Genomic DNA, 17,207 nt, shown 5'->3' on the forward strand with positions numbered 1-17,207 from the left:
GGCACAACCTGCAAACAATGTGTCCTGGAACCGGGCCCAAAGTATAGAGCGCGATACCGGAATTGGCCGCAACATAATTAGACTTAGCCCCGTATTGTAAAAAATGAATCCGCAATGCAGTTCTTGTAAGACGCACCACTGTGAGCGAGATGAGATAAAAAATAAAAAAAAACATACTGTACATTGACCACCATAGAATCAATATTAAAAAAGGGAGGTGGTAAATTTTTTGTATTTTTCTGCCATAACTTTTATAAAAAAGTTTATTTTACAGGTCTCAATGAGATTTAAACCCCTTCTCTACAGTAAACAGCTGCCTTACGCACTCCTCTGCTGTGAAGGTAGGATATTTTATGGTTTTTTATTTTTTATTAAATGTCACATTTTTTATTAAATATTTTAGGTTTTTTATTTTTTATTAAATGTCACAAAAACAGTATTTTGTGAACATATTATTTATTAAACGGAACAGCCGGCCCCTGATAGAACAGTCCCATCCTTGTCCGTGATGCGGACAATATTAGGACTTGTCATATATATATATGGTTTTTTTTGCAGAACGGACATACGGAAACGGAATGCAAACGGAGTAACTTCCGTTTTTTTTCCCGGACCCATTAAAATGAATGGTTCCGCATACGGTCCGCAAAAAAAAAACCTGAACGGACACGGAAAGAAAATACGTTCGTGTGCATGAGCCCTAAGCCGCAGCATCTTTGCCGACATCACGTCTACAGGGCAGGGTCCAGAAGAATGAGCAGAACACCACTGATGATGATGTGCATGCAGGGCAGGGCCTTACAAGCCTCCGATGTAGATGTGATGTCATCAGGAGAGGGAAATGTCGCTGACCAGGATGGAGTGCAGAAAAACGGGGCATTACAGATAAACCATCACAATTAGTAAATGACGGCATTTGAAAATTTCTAAATCGGAATACCCTCATGGTTGGACTCTGTTCGACCTACTTTCTGTTTGTTTCTGGCTTTTTTTTGCCGGACAGAATAGCGCGGTAGACTGCGCTGTCCTGTGTCTCGAAAAGCTGGAAACAAACGGAAAGCAAGTCAAACTTGGTAGTGGAACGCTAAGATGGCGCATGTTATCCTTTTTCCTGGATTACCCGCTGCTCCACAATTGGTACGATTTTTAAAGACATGTTTTATATAGGTAAAGGAGGGTAAGCTTTTAACCCCTTAACGCTCTATGCCTCGGTTTAGCCTAAGACAGTCGTACTATGGCTCTGAGGATCCACCGCTGCACCAGTGTTGTAACAATAGGTTTTGTTAGTGGATATGAATATACCACATGTATATAATGTGTGGGGCAGGATGGTCCCATACCATGGCGTAAACATGTCAGGCTACTTTCACACCTTGCGACGTGTGTTGAATTCTCCGAATCCGGCACTAGCCATTTGCAACTACAATGCCACCCGCTCCATGGGGTCCGACAGAGATCTGGTCGCATTCCGGCAAAAATGCCGAGAATTGGTTGGACACAAACCGCCACGTGTCTGGCTGATTCTCAACATTCTCTGCAGGATCAGGCAGCCGGATCTCGTGCCGCAGGTTTGAAAGTAGCCAAAGATGGGTGAGAGGCACAGGGCTAGGATACTGAATTAGCCCTGTTGGCTCATTAAGAGTCCTGAGCCACTTTCCGCGTCTTTCCACCAGCTTTGGCTCGCTAACGTTTACAGTGAATTCCCGCACCCAAATCCTACCCATGCTCTATGAAGCATCACCGGTCTTGAGCAGAGCGCAATGTGTCCCTGCTCAGTTGTGAAAAACGTAGGAGTTGTGGGCAGATCCAGGAACGCTGGTGCGCGCTCTAATCCGCGACTTCAGTAAGCCATAGAAGTGGATAAAGACAACGTCCCTCAGTGTCTCCGTCAGCTGAATGTGTATTCAATCCCCTACAACTCCAGCGAGCGCTGATACCCCCGGTCTCCTCTCTGTTCACATTACTGCAGCAGTGTGTACATTGTAGCCTATGATGGTTTACAGCAGTCACGTGCCGTACACACTGGCATCAGCAGCTCTCATGTCAAGGTGTCACCTGCTTGGTCCTCAGACACCGAGGAGCTCCTAAAATGTTTCTACTAATTACCTCCAGTAAATGTATTTTTTAAATGGGGTTTTGTGTGTTTTTTTTTACATTGTTTCATCTTCTTTCCATTCAATTTGCAATATAGGATCCTCTCATGTGATCTCTTCAATATAAAAGAATCTTCCTGATTTACCTGATGGATAGAGCCCAGGACAAGATGGCAGAGGATATATTACATCTCACCCTAGAGATACTCTTCCAACTTACCGGAGAGGTGAGAGATTCTGATGATGTCACATTACATCATTCTTATCTATGGTAATAACAGATGATATGACCGGAGAGGTGAGAGATTCTGATGATGTCACATTACATCATTCTTATCTATGGTAATAACAGATGATATTACTGGAGAGGTGAGAGATTCTGATGATGTCACATTACATCATTCTTATCTATGGTAATAACAGATGATATGACTGGAGAGGTGAGAGGTTCTGATGATGTCACATTACATCATTCTTATCTATGGTAATAACAGATGATATGACTGGAGAGGTGAGAGGTTCTGATGATGTCACATTACATCAGTCTTATCTATGGTAATAACAGATGATATGACTGGAGAGGTGAGAGATTCTGATGATGTCACATTACATCATTCTTATCTATGGTAATAACAGATGATATGACTGGAGAGGTGAGAGATTCTGATGATGTCACATTACATCATTCTTATCTATGGTAATAACAGATGATATGACTGGAGAGGTGAGAGATTCTGATGATGTCACATTACATCATTCTTATCTATGGTAATAACAGATGATATGACTGGAGAGGTGAGAGATTCTGATGATGTCACATTACATCATTCTTATCTATGGTAATAACAGATGGACATGGCTGTAGAGGTGATGGACTCTGGAAATGTCAGTAGTGATATTTATTACTGTGTCTCTCCATATCCAGGATTACACAGTAGTGAAGAAGATCTCTAGTGAACGCTGTCAGGCTCCTGAGTCTGAAGGATGGGGAAGAACCTTGAGCCCAATCACGGGGCCTCCACCTTGCTCCATTATACATAAGGAGATCAATGAACAGAAGATCCTAGAACTTACCCACAAGATGATGGAGCTGCTGACTGGAGAGGTGACACTGCTGGGAATGCTGGGACATTATACAGTAACAGCACTGGAGGGGTCTGGGTTATGACTGTGTCATTGTGTTGTCAGGTTCCTATAAGGTGTCAGGATGTCACTGTCTATTTCTCCATGGAGGAGTGGGAGTATGTAGAAGGACACAAGGATCTGTACGAGGATGTCACGATAAAGGAACACCAGCCCCTCATATCACCAGGTAATAGACAGGACTGAATATGCATGTCCTTTAACCCCTTCAGCAACAAGCTTATTTTGGCATTAACAATTGCAGGAATTTATTGTTTCAGAGCTGCCACATTCAGAAAGCCATGACTTTATTTTTCCCATTTGTGTAGCTGTATGAAGATTTGTTTTTCATGGGAAGACTGTATTATTCATTTGCAACATTTTGAGGTCCATGTAAGGCTAGTTTCACATACACGGCGAGAGATCCGGCAGGTTGTTGCGGCTTTTTTTTATGCCACCACATTTTGAGAACCATAGCTTTTTATTTTTTTCTGTCTATGTAGATATATGTTTTAAAAGCATCACTTTGGGCACATATAAAAAAGTCTTATACAAACAACATTTTATTTAGCATTTTTCGGTTGACACAAAGTGTTAACTCATTATACTGGTCGTGACGATTGCTGTAATAGCACATATTTGTATTTTCTAACACTTTCAAAATTAAACTACTTTTTATGGAAAACAATTTCCTTTAAGTTTTTTTTATAATCTTTATATAACTTTAATTATTTTTGAGTCTGTTGTAGGAGACTTCACAATGCGATCTTTTCATCACTTACAGTATGTCTCAGTAGTAAATAGTCTCTTATGCTGTGCCTTTGTCATGGCCTAATAGGCATATAAACATGGCAGGCCTGGGGCCTATGTAAGGCCACAGTTGACCTCCAGGGTACAGGTGAGATGATATAAGTAGTCCATCCCTCTGTAACCACCTAGATGCAGGGCCGGGCTGACACAGAGGCTGGGGAGGCTCCAGCCTCAGGGCGCAGCCTGGGGTGGGCGGAAAAACAAACCTCTTTTTTTTTTTTTATCACTTACTTGCTGCCGGGCGCCCTCCCCTCCCCTCCCCAGCCAATGTTCACTCTAAGCTGCGCTTGTAGATAGGAGCAGGAGGCTGCTGATTGGCCAGTATCAGCTAGCTGCCCTGCCATTGGTCCATCCTTTCACACCCCCTTCTCTCTGGAGCTGAACACAGCAGGAGGCAGGAGTTCTCACAGTGGATCATGTGACCATGAAGGAGCATGTGACCAGTGACGTCACAGACCTCCTTCTAACAAATCCATTCTAGCATCTACCCAGCATGTATGGCAGGACTCTGCTGAGCAAAGACCATGTGCCCAGGTGAGGTGACCACAGAAGTGCCCTGGCATCTGTCTGCTGCTGGAAGCTCAATGTGGAGCTTTATGAATGTAAAAACTAATACCCAAGAGGCTAAACAAAACCCTGCTTGTCTGCTTCTGACCCTAATCTTAACACATAACGTTCATTTGATTGCAATGTACTCTAACACCTAAAGGGATTTTTTTTAAAGCCTGCTGTTTCTCTAGATGACCTTATGCTGATAGTAGTGTTAATAGAGTCTCAAAGGTCTGTAAAAATAGGGTAACTGCTTTTATAGACCCTTGAGACTCTATTGACACTACTATAAACATAAGGTCACCTAGAGAAAGAGCAAGTTTTTCAAATTCTTTTTTCCCTTTAGGTGTTAAAACCTAACTTATTTGATTGCTTGAACACCTAAAGGAAAACAAATTAAAAACCTGCTGTTTCTCTAGATGACATTATGTTGATAGCAGTGGTAATAGAGTCTCAAGGGTCTATAAAAGCAGTTACCCTATTTTTACAGACCTTTGAGGCTCTATTAACACTACTATCAACATAAGGTCATCTAGAGACACAGCAGGTTTTTAAAAAGATTTTTCCTTTAGGTGTTACAGCAATCAAATGAAAGTTATGTTTTAACACCTAAAAAAAAACATAATTAAAAAAAACTGCTGTTTCTCTAAATGACCTGATGTTGATAAGTAGTGTTAATAGAGTCTCAAAGGTTTGTAAAAATAGTGTACCTGCTTCTATAGACCTTTGAGATTCTATTACCAATACTTTTAGCATAAGATCGTCTGGAGAAACAGGTTTTAAAAAATAAAATAAAAATTTCTTTAGGTGTCAGAGCAATCAAATGGAGGGGGAGAAATGTGACATGGGTGAGGATAGGGTTACATGATGGGCCGGAGACAATGTCTGTAGTCTGTCTGTGCCATGGACGGGGAATATGACATTGGGGTCTGATCTGAGGCATTGGGGCTGTGCCTGTGAGCTGGGGTCTGATGGCTGGTCTGACCTGAGGTGGAATGAAAAATATTGTTTCCTATTATCCTCCTCTAAAACCTAGGTGCGTCTTATGGGACGAACCTACATTTTGGCGCACCCCCCCTTCCCCCAGGTGAGCTGAAGAGGGAGGGTGGGAGGGGGCGCCAAAATGTAGGTTCGCTTGTGTTGGTAAAAAACCTTGCACCGGCCCTGGGCGCAGGCAGGGGGGGGGGGGGCGCACTTGGGCAGCTCAGCCTCTGTTGGTGGTGGACCTTGTCCCAGCCCTGCCTAGATGTCAAGAGTACTATTGACTACATTGAGATTTTAGCTATATTTAGCTGTAATTGTATGTTCATTTGAGTGAGGGGATTATTTATCTGTATGTAAAGAATGAATTCAGTCACTTTATGTGTTTCCTACAGGAAGATCCAGTAAGAGAAGAACACCAGAGAGATGTCCCAGTCCTCATCCTCCACAGGATCATCAGGTAGATGGAGATATTCCTTATGGTCTGTAGAAGGCTTGTGTTCTGTCTTGTTTTATCCCATAGTATTACGTTTTATTTTTGTGTAATGAGAGAAGTCGGGATGACAGCTGACCATCGACATTAGATGTCACATATGTCATATCACATCTTGTCTGGAATAAGGAACCAAGAAGCTGGATATCTACCAATCTGATCCTTTATTTTCCTAGAGACAGGTCGTGTCTGGCAGAAGCTGATCTCCCTCCACCGAAACAACCTGTACCATGTCTAGCTAAGCCGAATATACAGTCGTGGCCAAAAGTTTTGAGAATGACACAAATATTAGTTTTCACAAAGTTTGCTGCTAAACTGCTTTTAGATCTTTGTTTCAGTTGTTTCTGTGATGTAGTGAAATATAATTACACGCACTTCATACGTTTCAAAGGCTTTTATCGACAATTACATGACATTTATGCAAAGAGTCAGTATTTGCAGTGTTGGCCCTTCTTTTTCAGGACCTCTGCAATTCGACTGGGCATGCTCTCAATCAACTTCTGGGCCAATTCCTGACTGATAGCAACCCATTCTTTCATAATCACTTCTTGGAGTTTGTCAGAATTAGTTGGTTTTTGTTTGTCCACCCGCCTCTTGAGGATTGACCACAAGTTCTCAATGGGATTAAGATCTGTGGAGTTTCCAGGCCATGGACCCAAAATGTCAACGTTTTGGTCCCCGAGCCACTTAGTTCTCACTTTTGCCTTATGGCACGGTGCTCCATCGGGGTGGAAAATGCATTGTTCTTCACCAAACTGTTGTTGGATTGTTGGAAGAAGTTGCTGTTGGAGGGTGTTTTGGTGCCATTCTTTATTCATGGCTGTGTTTTTGAGCAAAATTGTGAGTGAGCCCACTCCCTTGGATGAGAAGCAACCCCACACATGAATGGTCTCAGGATGCTTTACTGTTGTCATGACACAGGACTGATGGTAGCGCTCACCTTTTCTTCTCCGGACAAGCCTTTTTCCAGATGCCCCAAACAATCGGAAAGAGGCTTCATCGGAGAATATGACTTTGCCCTAGTCCTCAGCAGTCCATTCACCATACTTTCTGCAGAAGATCAATCTGTCTCTGATGTTTTTTTTGGAGAGAAGTGGCTTCTTTGCTGCCCTTCTTGACACCAGGCCATCTTCCAAAAGTCTTCTCCTCACTGTGCGTGCAGATGCGCTCGCACCTGCCTGCTGCCATTCCTGAGCAAGCTCTGCACTGGTGGCACTCCGATCCCGCAGCTGAATCCTCTTTAGGAGACGATCCTGGCGCTTGCTGGACTTTCTTGTACGCCCTGAAGCTTTCTTAACAAGAATTGAACCTCTTTCCTTGAAGGTCTTGATGATCCTATAAATTGTTGATTGAGGTGCAATCTTAGTAGCCACAATATCCTTGCCTGTGAAGCCATTCTTATGCAACGCAATGATGGCTGCACGCGTTTCTTTGCAGGTCACCATGGTTAACAATGGAAGAACAATGATTTCAAGCATCACCCTCCTTTTAACATGTCAAGTCTGCCATTTTAACCCAATCAGCCTGACATAATGATCTCCAGCCTTGTGCTCGTCAACATTCTCACCTGAGTTAACAAGACGATTACTGAAATGATCTCAGCAGGTCCTTTAATGACAGCAATGAAATGCAGTGGAAAGGTTTTTTTGGGATTAAGTTAATTTTCATGGCAAAGAAGGACTATGCAACTCATCTGATCACTCTTCATAACATTCTGGAGTATATGCAAATTGCTATTATAAAAACTTAAGCAGCAACTTTTCCAATTTCCAATATTTATGTAATTCTCAAAACTTTTGGCCACGACTGTACATATGTATGAGGTTATTGTCACTTTCGTCATTATATAATATCCATGTCCAGCTTCTAGTAGACCTGTTTGTTGGTCTTCTACTTAAAACATTGACTCTCCAAGAACATAACTGCGCCACCCATTTGCTAACTTTTACAATATTTGTTTTACAGCTTTTGAATTGGGACATTCCTACAAAGACAGAGACATATGTGAGGGGTGATGACCAGTGTAAGGAGAAAATTTCTACAGATACCCACACAGGTGAGCAGTAACCACTGAATAAAGCAGAGAAGAGTCACCTCTACTTGCTGTACGAGTATAAACAGTTTCTTGGTTGCATGTTTAAGCTTTTGGATTGCTCTCAGATCTACTGTTAAGGGTTTTTAGTAACGAGTGTTCGTAGTGTCACACTGCTGCCGATTACCCGATGAATGAGAAAACGATTGTTTATCAAGCAATTGGAATCTTTCAACAGGTTTAAAAATCCTCGTTTGCCGGTGGCACATTGTGCTGTGTAATCCCAACCTGCTGCTGCCAAACAATGATTCAGCATGGGGACGAGCAAAGGCATAACGATTGCTCCTTCCCATACTGTGAAGGAGATGCCTGCAAGTAATAGCAGCAGTCTCATCCACTGACGAGAAGGCGATTGCCGGGAAGGAACGATTCCTTCCCGACAATTGCCTGCTGTGTAATACATCCTTTAGATTATAATCTGTTTTGCCATCACTGTTTTACGGGCCTTTTTACGATCAATCACAATCATTGCCCGGTGTGAACATGGCCAGCAATCAACTGACAAACGATTATTCACTCACTTGTCGTTAACATCTTTTATGCTGACCTAAAAATCTTTTTTGGTCAGCAGTAAATCTACGAGTGTGAACAGGCATCTGCATTGTTGGCGGTGAACGATCGTGCAAATGATCATAATTATGAAAAAACAAACAATTCTTGTGATCTATAAATGGGCAAGTAAAGATGCACCCATCAACTTGCTATTTGGCATTTGTTACTGGCAATTTAACAGCCCACGAAGAGGGATAATTAAAAATTGGCTACACAATTTGCAGTTTATTTGAACATTTTTATATAGTATTCTGGGAATTTTTTTGGGCTAGTATAACTATCAATATTCTACCAGTGTCTTTTGGATTCATCTTAGCTCAGTTGCAGCCATACTTTTTGAACCCGTTCCTTATGGATACCTGGTCATGTGATCTGAAATCTGACCACCAGTCCAGTGCACGCTTTTCTGTCTAGACTAGGTGGTCAGTCTCTCTTGTTCGTTGCATCATCAACTATCAAGACCCTCCTGCCAGCTCTCAGACCCCTCCACACCCATCTCCACCCTTCTTTCTTTCTGTATGCCCCTGTGTAGCTGAAGATATAAGGTCTCTCTTATATAAAGGACAATGGGTGCAATGATATAACTGGCGAGTCAATACTATAATTCGTTGCAGAATTATAAAACTTTCATTAGTCAAACCGACACACTGTCTATGCTATCTGTGTACAGAATCTCCAGTATACACTACTCACAAAAAGTTAGGGATATTTGGCTTTCGGGTGAAATTTATGGAAAACATAAAAAGTTCCCGCTCCGGTGATATTATATCAAGAAAGTAGGGCATTTAAGTAGAAGCAGCAATGGCGATTTCCTCATCTAAAACAATTTATTGAAACAAAAGCCAACACCAGTGGTGGGTATACCGCCACAAAATGTCAGTGTCTCAATAACTCAATTACAGCTTGACAACGATGTCTCATGCTGTTCACAAGTCGACTTATTGTCTGCTGAGGCATGACATCCCACTCTTCTTGAAGGGCGGCCCTCAGGTCATTGAGGTTCTGGGGTACAGAGTCACGAGCCTCTACACGGCAACTCTGCTGATCCCATAGGTTTTCAATGGGATTCAGGTCTGGAGAAAGTGTAGGCCACTCCATTTGAGGTCCCCCAGTCTCCAGCAGCCGTTCCCTAATAATGCGACCATCATGAGCTGATGCATTGTCGCCCATGAAGATGAAATTAGGCCTGTGTTGTTCATGCAGAGGCACAATGACTGGATTAATGATATTCTTCAAGTAGTATGGGCTTGTCACTGGACCATTCACAAAGTGTAGGACAGTTCTGTATTGACTAGACACACCTGCCCTCACTGTAACACCACCACCACCACCAAAGGCTTATCTGGTGACAACAGTGGCCGATGCATAGCGCTCTCCGTGACGTCTCCAACATTGTTGGCGGCCATCATTTCTGCTCACTGGTCCCTCGTCCAGCGTAGATGCTCCTTGACCCATGCAAGACGATGACTTGTGTGCCTGGTGGTGTGGTCAGGTACCCCTGCAGGTCGGCTAGCACGCAGACAATGCTGATGTAAACTGTTTTGAATGGTCTGACATGACACTTGGGTGCTTCTCACCTTCCTTAAAAGTGCCTGTAGTTGTGTGGCATTCATCATTAAGTTCTGCAGGGCATTGTTCACAATGAAGCGGTCTTCTTTTTGGAATGTTGTCAAAGGACGTCCACGTCTATGCCTTTCTGTGACTCTTCCAGTCTCTTTGTATCTCTGATGCAACCTGCTCATGACACTCTGACACTCTAAGCTCAGTACCACTTCTGTCTGAGAACATCCCGCTTGAAGCCTCGCAATGGCGAGGTACTGTTCATCAATTGTTAGGTGTCGTGTAGGTCTCATGATGAGGAGGAATGTTTAAATACCAATTCTAATTTAACCGGGAACTTTATTGGGCAATTCATGGATCAAACACCTGTTGGGAATTTTGCAGTTAAGCTCCTTGTTAGAGAACAGCAAGTTGTGTAAAAAGTTCTGAAACATTGAACAGTTGGGCATGTGCATTCAGAAGTTTAGAGGTCACATTAAGTTTACCTGTAAAGGTTAGAGTGAATTTTAGTTTCATCCTGAAATTTCACCCACAAGCCAAATAGCCCTAACTTTTTGTGAGTATTGTATGTGATGCCCCTTTCACATTGCTCTCCTCCTGCTTGTAAGACCTGATTGGGGACAGCAGTTCTACCAGTGACTGATCTGTCACTTGCTGCCCTTAGTGTGATAAGGCCTTCTGATGAGGGCAGCCTTTGTGGAACCTTATCAAAGGGGAATAAGTATTTAAGATGGCAAACAGCCTATAAATGACACAGACTGAAACAGGTCTACAAAAGAATCACTACATTAGTCTGTAATAATAGCCATTATACAGCACAAATAGGCAAAATAAAAATCTGGTGTGCTTCTTTAATTTAAAAAAAGCATAATAAAATTAATACAATCTGATTTATTCTTGGCAGATGACTGTACCAGGAGCTCAAAGGGACATCTGATATCTTCGGAGTTTAAAGCAGATGATCGTGGTGTCACGCAAGAGCATGCCATTTTCTCAGATACACCCTCAGCGCTTCACAGTAAAGATCAATCATCTGATCCTCCTAAACATCTATCTTCTGATTCACCTCAGACTGTAAGACAGAATAGACATAGCGAAGGGGAGAAGCCATTTTCATGTTCAGAATGTGTTAAATGTTATACTCACAAATCAGATCTTATTAGACATCAGAGAGTTCACACAGGAGAGAAGCCGTTTTCATGCTCAGAATGTGGGAAATGTTTTACAGATAGATCAAATCTTATTTCACATGAGAGAATTCATACAGGAGAGAAGAGATTTTCATGTTCGGAATGTGGAAAAAGTTATACTCGGAAATCACAAGTTGTTATACATCAGAGAAGTCACACAGGAGAGAAGCCGTTTTCATGCCTAGAATGTGGGAAATGTTTTACCAGGAAATCAGAGCTTCTTGAACATCAAACATTACACACAGGAGAGAAGCCATATTCATGTTCTGAATGTGAAAAAGCTTATAGTACTAAATCACTACTTGCTAAACATCACAGAACTCACACGGGGGAGAAGCCATTTTCCTGTTCAGAATGTGGCAAATGTTTCACCCAGCAATCACATGTTGTTAAACATCAAAGAATTCACACAGGTGAGAAGCCATTTTCTTGTTTAGTATGTGGGAAATGTTTTACCGTGAAAATACGTTTTCTTGAACATCAAAGAATTCATACAGGAGAGAAGCCATATTCATGTTCAGAATGTGGGAAAGGGTATAGAATGAAATCACATCTTGTTATACATCAGAGAACTCACACGGGGGAGAAGCCATTCTCTTGTTCAGAATGTGGGCAATGTTTCAGCCAGCAAATACATCTTGTTAGGCATCAAAGAATTCACACGGGAGAGAAGCCATTTTCATGTTCAGAATGTGGGAAAGGCTTTACGTTGAAAATGAATTTTCTTGAACATCAAAGAACTCACACAGGAGAGAAGCCGTATTCATGTTCAGAATGTGGGAAATGTTATAGTCTTAAAGCAATACTTGTTAAACATCAGAGAACTCACACAGGGGAGAAGCCATTTTCTTGTTTTGAATGTGGGAAATGTTTCACCCAGCAATCAAACCTTATTGCACATCAAAGAATTCACACAGGAGAAAAGTCCTTTTCATGTTCAGAATGTGGTAAAAGTTTTAGCCAGAAATCACATCTTGTTAAACATCAGAGAAGTCACACAGGAGAGAAACCATTTTCATGTTCAGAATGTGGAAAATATTTTACCCAGAAATCACATCTTGTTAAACATCAGAGAACTCACACAGGGGAGAAGCCATTTTCATGTTTGGAATGTGGGAAACATTTTAAAGTTAAATTAAGTCTTGTTAAACATCAGAGAAGTCACAAGGGTGATGATGTGGCCAAGCCAAGCATGTGAGAGGACACATGGTGGAGAGCTCGTTCTCAGAATCCAGCAAATATTAGAGGCATCCTGCTGCCTGTAACCATCCTCCTTTAGCAACTTTACTTTACTCCCAGGATCGGGTGTGGCCCATAAAAACAGAGGAAGGTCCGGAGAAGGATCTGCATGTGAAGGGCCCTGGCAAACAACCACAGTCTTCAGTGTGGACAAGGCTGCTGAGGTGGCCACAAATGTAATGTGGTGTGTAGCAGCAGAGGACTGTGGCACTACTGGTGATCCGCTGTTAAAAACAAGATGGACGGCAGGACTCCAGAGCACTAACCTCAGTAGGCATCTCATCAAAGTGTCCAACCCTGTGAGCTACCTATTATCCCTGAGGAGAATATTCATATTCCTTCTTACTAATGAAGTCAGTGACCCCACATTGAAAGATGTTTTTGCAGCAGTGAATCAACGCAACATGGCCTTGTCGTCTATAAACATCCTAATAGGGTCTCTTAAACAGGATGTGAACATAATTAGACATGATTTACAGAAAGTTCCTGAACACATTAGGGGGCGGGTGAGCGATCTTGAGGCCCAGGTTCTTCATGAAATGTGTTATCAATAACCTTAATGCCATTGCTGCTACGTTAGATGAAAGGATAGAGAACAAGATGCAGTGCAACAGCATCAGACTGACTGGGGTGCCTGAGAAATTGGAGAGCCGTGACCCCAGTCACTTTTTTGAAAAATGGTTGCTGGACACTTTTGGAAGAGATTCTGACTCCTTTATTTGCAGTTGAGCGTGCTCACAGAGTATGAACCCGCCCGCTACCTCCTGCTAACCCTTCTTAGACTAGTATTGAGTCGGTTCTTGCATTATAGAGATCAGGACATTATTGTGCAAAAGGCACGTGAAATAGGTCAACTTTTTATTGATGGTGGAAATATATCTGTTTCGCAATTCTTCAGCAGAAGTTCAGCGCAGAAGGGCTCAGTATTCAGACACAAAATGACTGCGAGCCTTCAAGTAACCTTACTGTATGTTCTACCCTGCCACTGCTATCTGCGATCAGGAATGTATTATTTCATGTGCAGTAAAAGAGGAGGGGGTGTCAATTAAAATGTTTCGACCTTTGCTTTTTTTGTTTTTTATTGTTGTCTTTTTGTATTCAAAAAAGTTTTTCTAAATATGATCTAATTAATAAAAAAATAAAAAAACACACTAGAGAAGCTGTTTTCATGCCTAAAACGTGGGAAATGTTTTACAGATAAATCACTTCTGGTTAGACATCAGCGAATTCACACAGTTGAGCAGCCATTTCCACATTCACAATGTGAAAAAAGTTTTTCCGAGAAATCACGTCTTGCCGAACATCAACAAGTTCACACAGGGACGTAGCCATCCTGTTTTAACTTCTTTCATTGACAAAAACTGCTGTACTTTTTGTCTGTATTAACAGTCAAAGATATAGAAATCAAACAGAACCGGTGTAATATGCATACGCTTTTTGCGCAGAGCACTGCTTATCAACATTGCGAGTACCGGCGTTGCTTCATATGCTTGCCATAGAACGAACTTTCATTTGGCTCATTTAAAGTCTGCTACATCTGTAGCAGACTTTAATTGTATATAAGTCACATATATAAGAGGAAGGTAAAGCAATTTACAGCACTAAATGATTAAAGGTTGGTTTACATATCCCGATAGGGCAGGCAGTCGATTAGCGGGAGGGCAGTCCTATCAGTGATTGTGTATGCAGAGCAGGGGCGTACATAGAAATCACTGGGCCCCATAGCAAAAATCTAAATTGGGCCCCTAACCCCGCCCACTATCCACCATGGCCCCTCCCACTTCCTGACCTGGCTCCTCCCATGCCACACCCCCATTAAATACATTTATACATGACCTACAGAAACTGTTAGGGATAAACATTTTTATTTTATTATTAACCAACTTTGTTGCAGTAACGTATAAAATGTGCATGTATTTTAGTAGTAGTGGGGAGCGGGGGAGCAGTATACTTACCGTCCGTGCGGCTCCCGGGAGCTCTTCAGAGTGACGTCAGGGCACCCCACGCGCATGGATGACGTGTCGCATGGATCACGTCATCCATGCGCATGGGGTGCTCTGACGTCATTCTGGAGCGCCCCGGGAGCCGCACGGACGGTAAGTATACTGCTCCCTCGCTCCCCACTACTACTATGGCAGCCAGGACTTTAATAGCGTCCTGGGTGCCATAGTAACACTGAACGCATTTTGAAGATGGATCCGTCTTCAAATGCTTTCAGTTTACTTGCGGTGTTACGGATCCGGCGGGCACTTCCGGCAAATGGAGTGCACGACGGATCCGGACAACCCAAGTGTGAAAGAGGCCTTACCCCAAACCCCTTTAACTCCTTGGAGGAGGAAAGCACACTGTCCTCTATGAGCCCCCCCCAACCCCTAATGCCCCCCAAAAAATCTCAGGACACAGTGTGCTTTCTTCCTACTTCTCCCCCATGGGCATTTTGGGGCTCATAGAGGACAACAGGACTCACTGGAGTGGGATTGAACCATGTCCCACCACCCTGTCCTGGCTGTCCCCCTCCCTCCCCCCCACCCCTCCTCTCTCACCAGATTGGCCAGGCTGGTTGCAGGCTGGTTTGATCCTGTCTGAGTCTGATTCCGCAGCAGACAGGATCAGCAGGTCAGGAGGGGGTCAGCCGGCGGTCAGGATCTGGTCAAACTTCTGCGCGATTGCGGAAGAATAGTTAGCTCATATTTATAACAGAGCAGCCGCATAGCGCTATAGGCGCCTGCAATGTGTGGGCGGGGCCTTCTCTGCGCTCCGGGCCCCCCAGTGCCGCGGGCCCCATAGCAATGGCGTGGTCTGCCTCTATGGGCAGTACGCCACTGATGCAGAGATAGCTGTCAATCGCTGATAGGACTGTCTCTGTGACTTCATAGCCCAGAATGAGCAGGAATTTAACCACCTAACTGACGAGGCATGCCCACGTGCCTAAGACTGATGACCACTGTAACCCCTACAATAGTGGAAGGGGAACGGCCACCGGTGCCCTACTCAGTATATGGAGGGAACCGTGGCCACCTCAGATCCAGTCAGAAAATAATCAGGTACACAACAATGTCTGTACACTTAGCTGAAGGTGTTGCAGCCGCAGAGAAGACGGATCCAAGGACAGCTGGCAAAATCCGGAGTGCTTGCTGCAGCAGAACACAGGTCCAGTGAACTGATAGCTACAAGTGAAGATACTAAAGCCAGAGCTACAACTGAAATGAGAACTATAATCCACGCCCTACAATAGGAGGAGGGGTGATATAAAGAGAGGGAAATCAAACACATGAGGAACAGCTGGGAGGAAGGAAACCAAAAGTAAACAGAGCAGTGAGAACTCCTCCCAGCTCTAGTAGTGAAATCATCACAGGGGTGGAGAAACAGAGCTGTGAGAACGTCCCAAAGCTCTGGTAGTGACAAGTACATGGCAACCTCTTTCTAACAAAACAAGAACAAGCCCTGTAATTCATATGGATCCAGAGGTTTCCCCATTCATTGCTCTACTAGATTTATATCATGCTGGCAGCTCAAGGGGAGTGTCCTTTCTGCTGCAGCTAAGAGGTCGTGTCCATCCTCTCCTTATCACAGCTCAGGAGGCAGTTAAAGGATGAAACTGAGCATGTGCAAACATCTCATTGAGCCGGACAAAGTAATAAAAAAAAAAACGGCAGGTGGTGCTATACAGATAGCAGCTAGAAGTATGGGCCTGGTCTTGTTTGAAAGCTGCAATTCCAGGGAAGACCAAAATGACAGCATTATAATGAGAAAGCAGGAGATGTCGGGAATAATCTCAGAAAAAAACTGCTTTCACTTTCAGCTGCATTCACTGCATCCCGATTTCTAACAGTGATATCATTCCATGTAATGCGTGCATTCTGGTATTGTTTGAAAGCTTGGAATGCCAGCTTTCAAACAATACAAAGCCCATATCTCTAGCAGCTAAACAGTCGCCCCCTTCCTTTCAGACTGGAGGAGGAGGGGGAGCAGTTGCAGAACTGGCAGCCTGCAGGAGGAGAGGAAAATTAGTAAAAATATATAGAAATGTGGCATTATCATCATTGTAGTGCCCCACATAATAGTCATTTTACTTTTAACACACAGTGAACACCCTAAATAAATTCCACAAAATAATGTTAAAATTGAAATACATTTTTTATCTTTTCCCCTGAGAATAAACTAAGTTATTTACTACCCTATATATACCCCAAAATGGTTCCTAAAAAAAAACTACCACTAATCCCACAACATAAAAAAATAATTTAGAAGAAAATATGAAGAAGTCAAGATGGCAAGAACACAAAGGGGGGAAATATTATTGGTCCTTAAAGGGGTACTCCGGTAATTAAGAAAATGAAAATGCTTAAACATTGCTTTATTATAAATATATTCCCAAATAACTTTCATCATTTATAGTAACTCGTTTTGCCTAGGGAGCAATCATTAGGAGAAATAAAATGGCCGACATCCTATTGTACACATAGAACCTGTCCTAATCACACAGCAGGACAAGTTACTTCACAACACTGAGGTAAACAGCTCCC

At 42.9% G+C, this 17,207-nt stretch overlaps 1 protein-coding gene and 1 long non-coding RNA gene across 2 annotated transcripts; both read left to right on the forward strand.

The window, feature by feature from the left end:
* The first annotated feature begins 244 nt into the window (after positions 1-244).
* LOC120992133 lies at positions 245-3,113 on the forward strand. Its single transcript, XR_005776924.1, has 3 exons — positions 245-341; positions 2,192-2,320; positions 3,019-3,113. It is a non-coding gene; the product is annotated as an uncharacterized LOC120992133 (long non-coding RNA).
* A 68-nt stretch (positions 3,114-3,181) lies between these two features.
* Positions 3,182-13,747, forward strand: LOC120992110 (gastrula zinc finger protein XlCGF57.1-like). Its single transcript, XM_040420881.1, has 5 exons — positions 3,182-3,198; positions 3,282-3,405; positions 5,951-6,015; positions 8,014-8,104; positions 11,157-13,747. Exons 2-5 carry the CDS (start codon positions 3,321-3,323, stop codon positions 12,638-12,640), a joined length of 1,725 nt encoding a protein of 574 aa, XP_040276815.1. The 5' UTR covers positions 3,182-3,198; positions 3,282-3,320; the 3' UTR covers positions 12,641-13,747.
* Positions 13,748-17,207: the final 3,460 nt, after the last annotated feature.

The sequence above is a fragment of the Bufo bufo genome, chromosome 2, assembly GCF_905171765.1.
Source record: "Bufo bufo chromosome 2, aBufBuf1.1, whole genome shotgun sequence".
In the NCBI taxonomy this organism is placed as follows: domain Eukaryota; kingdom Metazoa; phylum Chordata; class Amphibia; order Anura; family Bufonidae; genus Bufo; species Bufo bufo.